We start from the raw sequence: 9899 nt of genomic DNA, 5'->3' as shown, positions 1-9899 counted from the left end.
CGTTACCGCACCCACCACATAATGAAACAGCTCAGGATCCTGGTTGGCAACCCCACATGCAAACACGCCGTGCCGTCCAGTCCCACCCTCCGGAAATGACCATCTATCTGCCAAAGCCAGGTGTTAGGTGGGTGTTCCCTTGGCCTGGCCTATTCATAGGATGAGTCACCAGACACATGAATACCACTGCTGAGGTAAATAAACCTTTCAACAAGGTCGACACTCTCTCCACAGACACACACAGCCGATGACTATGCCCAAGAGGTCATTAAAGGCCTGAATCTTGGTTTCTATCCAGGACACTTGCAAGCCCAGACACTCAGACTCCTCGCTCAGTCTCTCGAACGCCCCAATCAGAGCCTCCACTGACTCTCCGAAGATCACAGCATCATCAGCTAAGTCAAGATCGGTGAATCTTTTGTCACCAACAGATGCCCCACAGCCACGGGACCCCACGATCTTGGCCAACACCCAATCCATGCAAGCACTGAACGGAGTAGGAGCAAGATAACACACCCCTGATTAACCCCAGAATCAACTGGGAAGAACGCAGAGGTTCTGCCACCACTCTGCACAGCACTAACAGTACCAATGTATAGGCTGCCCATGATATCCAGCAACTTTGAGGGGATCTCGCAAAGTTTCAGGATGTCCCACAGGGCAGCTTGATCAACTAACAAAGGTTGCAAAGAAACTCTGCTGATATTCGTGTTTGCGCTCCATGAGTACCCTTAGTGCCAGGATGTGGTCAATGGTAAGCTTCTTAGGCATAAAACCAGACTGCTTCAGTCGCTGGTAGGTGAGCATCTGATAGTGGTTCCTATTGAGGATGACCCTAGCAAGGACCTTATCTGGCACAGAGAGCAGTGTTATCCTCCAGTAGTTGCCACAATCCAGACAATCACCCTTCCCCTTCCAGATTGGGAGGACAAGTTCCGTTTTCCAGTCAGTTGGGATGATGCCAGTCTCCCAAATGGAAGCAAAGATTGATTGCAATGCCAGGACGACAGCCTTACCACAAGCTTGGAGAAGTTCACCTTGGATACTACAGATCCCTGCAGCTTTTCCTACCCTCAGCTGGTTTACCACCTGTGCAATCTCAGTGAGATTGGGTGGTTCACAGCTAATTGGAGGATCAACTTCAAGAACAGCTGACCTAGAGATATGCAACGTCTTAGCTGGAAGATCAGCTTTAAACAGCAGCTCAAAGCAGCCAGCCTAGCAGGTCACAACTACATTGTCATCCGTCAGCTGCCCTGACTGCGACTCTCCGAGGAACAGATTTGGATGTGCGTTATGCTTCAATTCCTCTGTAAGCAAGATGTGGGTCAGTAGACCACACATGGTGTATCACTTTCTCACAGATTCCTCTGACAAACGCCCCCTTATCTGCCCTTAGAGCCGTCCTTCTCAGTTCCTGGGCCAGAACTGCCATCAAGCTGTCCTCTGAGACTTCTCTTGATGATATCCAGAGTGCCCTGTGAGATAAAACACCACCTTCTGGTAACACTGACCCACTCCTCAGCAACCTTCAGGGTCTTGTCACGAAAGGTCTCCCACATCACATTAGGATCAGCAGTCACACCCAAGTCCTCAAATTCCTCACACAAACCGTACAAAACTCGTTAGAAACAGACTAATCTTGGAGTCAGGCCAGGTCCAGCCTCATTTTCCTAGTAGGTGGTAGCCTACTGGACCTAAGCTGGATCTTCAGAGTAGGAACAGTCTCCTTAGTATAATAATCTACTGTAAAATTTATTCAAATCACCTTCTGATTTCAGGTAGAAACCTTCTTGCTTTTTCTTATATTAAGAAGAATTCATTTGACAAGATACTTACTGCACAAAATTCTTCAAAAGATATTCTGCCATCACCATCCTTATCAGCATTGATAATGGTTTTATCAACTATCTGTTGAAGTTGAGTGTCCTTGAGATTGTTTCCCACCATCATTTTCAATACTTGGAAAAGTTCTCCATTAGATATGTAACCATCTTTATCCATATCATAGATCCGGAAGGCAACTAGAATAAGTAAACAAAAAGAATTTTGGTGCTAATGTAAAATAATGAAGAGCAATATCACAAAATAAAGTTCTAAGGGAGGCATTTAATATAACACATTTTATGTTAGCATGAAAGACAAGTTTCTTTTTTTTTTTCTGTTTTTACTTGAACAAAAACAGTTAAAGGCTAACATGAGGATAAGTCAAAATCACAACTATACTACTAGTTAAAACGATTACCAAAAATGACAAAAGTGTAGCCTTTTTAAATTAGGAAAAATGTGTAGTATGAAGTAAATCTGGAATATTTAGGATTAAATGGAACCAGAGACTAAAACCCTAAAACACTTCAACAAATGCATACACAGGATTACATTACAAAGATTTAGATGAGAACAGGCTATTCAGCCCAACAAAGATTGCCAGTCAAAATCATTTAATTCCTCAAAATAAAGTTTTGAAGGTCCCTACAATCCTACCGTCTACCACACTACTTGGTCATTTATTCCAAACGTTTTTGGATCTTCAGTGTGAAGAAAAACTTCCTAATATTTATGTGAAATTTACCCTCAAATTTTCAACTGTGTTCCCATATCCTTGTTGAACTCATTTTGAAGTCACAGTCTCGATCCACAGGACTAATTCCTTTCACAATTTTGAATCCTTCAATCATGTCTCCTCTCAATCTCCTGACTGCTAAGTATCCAAAACTTTTTTCCTTTGATCAAAGCATAGTAACCTTGTGGAGACTGCTTCACTCTCATGATAATGGTCAATATCTAATGAGATTTATGTTCAACAGGGTTGGCCACAATCAGGTCTGGCTGAGTTCAGTCATCTGAGTGTAATTATCAATTAATTTGGGTTAGGTGTTTGATTAAGTATTTAAGGGGGCAATTCCCTTTTCACATGGAAAAAATACAGGTGTTGGTCAAATTTATTACTTAAATAATTAAGTAGCAATTTAGAAATTACGTTATAGATTTATTTACTCAAACTCCCTTTATGTAGTATTACATTTTGTCTTAAGATCTGAAGCCATTCACTGTAAATAATAAAGTTTCAAAAAGAGAGGCCATCAGGAAGGAAACAAATATCATTTCACGTAACTGTATTAAGCTAAGACTGACTGGTAACACTCTAGTATACACAGATTCTAGACAAAATAAAATTTGATTCCTCATGAGGCAATTGAAAAGTCTACATGACCTTCTTGGGCAATCTGCATTATGCTAAGGTGCAGGCTTGTGCTCATGATGTTGATGAAAATATAATGATGAATGAGACAAATCACATTTCTTTGGTATAAGACTGTGTGTGGGTGGATATGAATGATGCTGTACTACAGGGGTGCCCAATGCATCGATCGCGATCGACTGGTAGATTGCAAAGGTAATGCAGGTAGATCACGTTGCATTCACAAAAAATTTTTTTAAACGTTAGTTTGTCTATCATATGTCCTCCCTATGGCATTTGCCACTTGATTGACATACAGGCGGCCAGTCTGAGATCTCTTTTCTTCTAACACACTCTGGTCATCCCGCACGCACGATCATATGCGTGAGCTACTGCAAAACTCCAGCTGTGATCTAGTTAGCCTTCCAATTTATATCAACTAAAGAAGGTATTTAAAAAGAAATTTGTTTGGGGAGGGTATGGGCTGGATGAGGAATTGGAAGAGGATTTTTTTTCCTCACAATGTCACAATTGAAGTGTGTTTGTCTGATCTGTCAATCTATTATTGCTACTCCAAAGAAGGAAAATGTGGAAAGGCACTTTTGAACTGTTCATAAAAACTACGAAACTGACTTCATTCCAAAAAAGCGATCTGACAAAGAGAAAGCAGAGGGAACTAAAATCGCAGTTAATCGGACAGCCTTCATTTTTCGCTCAGCTGAATTCAAAAGCAAAGGCAGACACACCGAAGCATCGTTCTGGGTCAGTCACTCGATCATTAAGCATAAGTAGTCATTCCAAGATGGAGAGATGATAAAAAGAGGCCTTCGTTGAGACAGATGGCTAGGGAGAAATTCCTGCTGAGATTTCAAGACCCCTGGCTGGAGAAAAATGAGTTTCTCCTTGTCAGTAACATGCAGAATACAAGCAATTTAATAACGATCCACGGCCGCTAGACTTGGCATTTTTTTTCCAATCTGACCAACATGTTGAATGAGCTTAATTTACAGGTGCAAGGGAAAGAGAACTCCATGGTCAATATGATTAGCTCAGTTAATGCTTTCAAACGAAAAATGCAACATCTGTCCTCAAAGCCTTGATTTGGGGAACATCCAAAACCTCGCGTCAGAGCTGGAGACGCAATGGAAGGCGTGTGTGCAACTTGACAGCATACGCTACACAGAGCAGATTGAAAATTGCCTGTCAGACTTTGATAGACGGTTTCAAGGCTCAACTTTACTTGAGCCAATCACTACATTTAAGTGCTATCTATTTAGAGATGTTGAGGGTGATTCACCCGCATCAAAACACTGTTTCACCTAAAACTCCTCTCCAGTGGAGGATGAGATTTTGACACTACAGGATGACATTCAGCTGAAGTCTGGGGCTCATGGACAGTTTTGGAACTTACCCACAGAGGAAACGTGCTACCTCCTTGACTGCATTATTCGGATCTACTTATTTATGTAAGTCAGCCTTTTCCCACATGAAGATTATTAAATCCAAACACTGTAGTGTCCATAAATGTATTGAATTGTTATTGTGCCATAAAGGTTATTCAGTTATGCAAGGTACAACATATATTTTATGTATAAAGTACACTCAGCATATATATCATTTTTAATGTAGGTAGATCATTTCGACCTGGTCATTTTAAAAGTAGCTTGCAAGCCGAAAAAGTGTGGGCGCCCCTGCTGTACTGTAAGTGCGCTTGAAAACTAATCCAAGATTGAATGGATGACAAACCAGATCTCAGTGTGTATATGAAAATGTTTTGATTTACTATCACAATCATATTCATTTAGAATTCTGTAAAGGTTATGAATTTAAACTTTAACTGTGTCAAAATATTTTGGGGATAAAGAAAGCTTATGGACCAGAAATGAGAAGTATGTATTTTTAAAATAGAGAATGACTAAAAGCTCCACAATTATATCCGTTTATATAAAAAAACAATTATACTTACACCTGAGCTTCTGTTCTTTATCTCCTTTCACACTAAACTGAGAGACACCTTCTATAAATTCTAGATGGAGAGAAAAGAAAGATTTATATTTTAACCATGTATACATAAATATTACATGTACCAGGGGTGACAATTTAATTCCCAGAACAGCTGCGTAGTGTCACCCAAGAGAGAAAAATTCATATTTTTTTTTTGATCACATGGGAACAGCCCATCACAAATTCATTAGACAGGCACAAACAGCCAACCAACAATGCTATTTACAAGTGTTGTACAGGTTACAGGATTCTGTTCAAAGAAAACACCCGAACTGTGCCTGACAAGCAGATCGCCCACTATGACAGTGCCCTAAGCTAGGATACACTTGGTGTTCATGATTTCCAAGCTAAGAAATCAATTACCAAATTGTATCACCCACCCTATACACCTGACATAGCCCCCTTGTGATTTCAGGCTCTTTACGAAAATAAAAATTGTCACAAAAGGATGAAGATTTCCAAACATTTCTAACATCCAGTGAAACATGACAAAGGAACTCAAGGGTATTACAGAGAGTTCCAGGTACAGTACTGTGCAAAAGTTTTAGGCAGGTGTGAAAAAATGCTGTAAACAAAGAATGCTTTCAAAAATGAAAGTCTTAATCATTTATTTTCATCAATCAACAAAATGCAGTGAATGAACAAAAGAGAAATCTAAATCAAATCACTATCTGGTGTGACCACCCTTTGCCTTCAAAACAGCATCAATTCTTCTAGGTTCACTTGCACACAGTTTTTGAAGGAACTCGGCAGGTTGGTTGTTCCAAACATCTTGGAGAACTAACCACAGATCTTCTGTGGATGTAGGCTTCCTCACATCCTTCTGTCTCTTTATGTAATCCCAGACACACTCGATGTTGAGATCAGGGCTCTGTGGGGGCCATACCATCACTTCCAGGACTACTACTTTACGCTGAAGATAGTTCTTAATGACTTTGGCTGTATGTTTGGGGTCGTTGTCCTGCTGCAGAATAAATTTGGGGCCAATCATACGTCTCCCTGATGGTATTGCATGATGGATAAGTATCTGCCTGTATTTCTCAGCATTGAGAACACCATTAATCCTGACCAAATCTCCAACTCCATTTGCAAAAATGCAGCCCCAAATGTTCAAGGAACCTCCATCATGCTTCACTGTTGCCTACAGACACTCATTATTGTACCGCTCTCTAGCCCTTCGACGAACAAACTGCCTTCTGCTACAGCCAAATATTTCAAATTTTGACTCATCAGTCCAGAGCACCTGCTGCCATTTTTCTGCACCCCAGTTCCTATGTTTTCATGCATACTTGAGTCGCTTGGCCTTGTTTCCACGTCGGAGGTATGGCTTTTTGGCTGCAACTCTTCCATGAAGACGACTTCTGGCCAGACTTCTCCAGACAGTAGATGGGTGTACCTGGGTCCCACTGGTTTCTGCCAGTTCTGAGCTGATGGCACTGCTGGACATCTTCCAGTTTCGAAGGGTAATAAGCTTGATGTGTCTTTCATCTGCTGCACTAAGTTTCCTTGGCCGACCACTGCGTCTACGATCCTCAACGTTGCCCGTTTCTTTGTGCTTCTTCAAAAGAGCTTGAACAGCAAATCTTGAAACCCCAGTCTGCTTTGAAATCTTTGTCTTGGAGAGACCTTGCTGATGCAGTATAACTACCTTGTGTCTTGTTGCTGTGCTCAGTCTTGCCATGACATGAAACTGTCTTCCACAACCTCACCTTGGTAGCAGAGCTTGGCTGTTCCTCACCCAGTTTTAAGCCTCCTACACAGCTGTTTATTTCAGTTAATGACTGTGTTTCAACCTACGTGTGACATTGATGATCATTAGCACCTGTTTGGTATAATTGGTTGATCATACACCGGACTATAATCCTACAAAATCCCTGACTTTGTGCAAGTGTACCTATAAGATGCTGGTTTGAAGGCAAAAGGTAGTAACACCAAATATTGATTTGATTTAGATTTTTCTTTTTTTCGCTCACTTTGCATTTTGTAAATTGATAACAAACATTATTCATATTTCTGAAAGCATTCTTTGTTTACAGCATTTTTTCACACCTGCCTAAAACGTTTGCACAGTACTGTATGTTTCTAGCAACAGCAACATCTTCTAACTAAAAGTATAGCTGTGGGAGGAAGTTACTTCAAAGGTGAGAGTAGCCACTAGCGCACAGATACACACATTTTTTCTACAAGTTCATTCTGGGAATTAAAATGACACATCTCATATTACAATGTAACATGCAACATTTCAAAAATCTGTATCTCAACAAGTATTTTAAATGCTATTTATTATGCATGGATCAAACGAGAATTATTAAAAGTAAAGATTTTTCAGCAAACATGCATCCAATATGTTTGTTTAGTTACTGGATTCACAAGACCTTGGGAACTGTTGGAAAAATGATTATAGTTCAGACAATTTGCAGATACACTTCCCTGAGGTGAATTCATAATACATTTGCATATGGCTTTATCACAGGTCAGCCAGCCACCAGGTGTTCACACGCAAACACTACCCCAGAGTTGGCTGTGGGTGTAGGATTACTACACTACACAGTAGTAATCAAACCTCCCAGAATCCCAAATACCTAATTTACTAAAAACAAAACAGGCATCTTCAGGTACACTGTATAGTCAAGATTAAGAGATGCGATGACCCAAGTTGCTGCTGTGGTTGATGTATGCTCAGAACTATTTGTTGTAATATCAATCAAAGATACAATGCCCCATGACTGTTATCAGACTTCACAAAAGTACCAACAGACAGCTTCTTCACAGCGCTTTTGCTGGCTAATAGACTGCCGCACCACAACACAACTCTGCTTGGCACCATACAGTAAAATGGGACGGGAACTTCTACCTGTAGCTCAAGTTTCTGTAATACGCGTGCAATTCTCCATGGTAGAGTTAATATCTGGTAGTGCCACGCTGACAATGTTTGGAGAGGTACAAAGGATTTTAAGGTGGACCAGGAATATTAAATTTTTTGTAGGCTTCGGGGATTCTAGTGTTAATAGGCTACTGGAATTAGCATATCTCCCAGACCCCTGCTTGTACTCAAGTCTAACACTAACCTCTTTCATTAACAGATTCTGAAAACAAACTTTAAAGAGCAGGAACATGAATGACCATTACAAAAGAATTAGCATGTGAATGCATATAAACACAAGGGCACCAATCAATTCATATTATTGGCAAATTTGTTGACATTTAAAACAGTAATTGTCCTGAATAAAAAGCTGTTTGGGAGTCAAAATATCCAGCATTTTGCCCATGAGCTAAGCCAAATTACTTGGGTCACTGAAAAACACTACACCCTTTGAAAGTTTTTTTTTTTTTTTTTAATTCTGCAGTTATTTGTTTTTTTTTTTTTTAAATCATAACATGTTCACAGACGAAATTCACAGAACTAGTTTCACAGCTTTTGATTCCAGATTATACAGAACCAGTAAGGACTATATAATACACAAACAGTGTGCAAATATATGAATATTTATTTGATGTACACCTAGAAACAACCCATTTCACAGGTCCAAGTAGGCATTTTGGGAACTTATTTGCATATGAATTGTGATTCGCTCAAGAACCATAGTAATATGTGGCCTCTTTGCAGTAACATCTTGGGACAAAGGACTGCCAATTTGAAAACACACTATTGAGTAGATGGCAAACACAGCAGCTTGGAGTGCATGTATTGACAAGTAAATCGTCTTATATGACATTATGAAATGAATGTGGATGACAGTTATCATCAAAACACATCTTGCCTGAAGAAGGGGCCTGAGTTGCCTCGAAAGCTTGCATATTGTAATCTTTCTAGTTAGCCAATAAAAGGTGTCATTTTGCTTGGCTTTTCTCTACATCAAAACACAAGAAATTGTTTAGTATGTATATCTGTCAAAAAAAACAAAAATCGATTCAATTGTTAGCCACTAGATAGCAGCATTATTCTAGGCAACAAAGTCATGGCAGCAAAGCTCGCCAGCAGGCCTACTGTGTCTGTAGTGGCTGTGTACTGAGATACGACTTCTCTCATATGTCACAAATTTTGACTGGCTCAATGAGATACAATTTAACACGCATCTTGTGTTCAAAGTGTTAAAGTCAAAAATCAAAAATACTCAACCAATAGTCACTTACTTTTCCCACGAGTACTGCCTTTGTATTGAATATTGGGGAAGAGCCACACCTAAGTTTAAAGATACAATGTGCTGATACAAAAGTGAAAATTGCAAACCCTACTTTAGACAAACTTGATCAGTTTGTGTACTAAACCCGAATCAGACACAGAACTGGACTGATCATACCGCACTAACACCTACAGACCACCGTTTAGACTATATTAATGAAGAATTTTGGCTTCAAAGACCAAAACAATGATACGAGTTTAATGTTTTTAGATTTAAGTATGCTGCTTAACAAGCCCTGCTAACTGTGTCTTGATCATTATACACTTCTGTTACTGCATTCAAGATTGTAAAATCAGAGTGATTCTTCTGTCTAGTCAACTTGGATGTTTTGAAGCACTAAAATCTAGCCGTAGGTACAGATAAGCCTGTTTCACTGGATGAATAGTTGAATGTTAAAGTTTAGCCATGTCCATTAAATTAAGATGAACTACAAAGCCTCCATTCCTTTGAGTTATGTATGATGCTGCATTAAAAAGGTACAGATATTGCTATCATACATAATTCACTCATTGCAATTCACAGGTAAATGG

The 9899-nt window shown here is 39.7% G+C and overlaps 1 protein-coding gene across 1 annotated transcript in view; it reads right to left on the bottom strand.

Moving 5' to 3' along the window:
* Window positions 1–9899, bottom strand: part of ppp3r1b (protein phosphatase 3 (formerly 2B), regulatory s1ubunit B, alpha isoform, b) — an 84041-nt gene that overhangs the window by 4325 nt on the left and 69817 nt on the right. The window contains exons 4-5 of the mRNA XM_028792566.2: window positions 5148–5207; window positions 1840–2024 (exon numbers count right to left, since the gene is read on the bottom strand). Of these exons, the coding sequence (XP_028648399.1) occupies window positions 1840–2024; window positions 5148–5207 (245 nt within the window). The remainder of the gene's footprint in view (window positions 1–1839; window positions 2025–5147; window positions 5208–9899) is intronic.

This window comes from Erpetoichthys calabaricus, chromosome 15 (assembly GCF_900747795.2).
Source record: "Erpetoichthys calabaricus chromosome 15, fErpCal1.3, whole genome shotgun sequence".
NCBI classification, from domain to species: Eukaryota; Metazoa; Chordata; class Cladistia; order Polypteriformes; family Polypteridae; genus Erpetoichthys; species Erpetoichthys calabaricus.
Note: the sequence above shows the minus strand (reverse complement) of the source record. Positions and strands in the feature narration are given on the sequence as shown.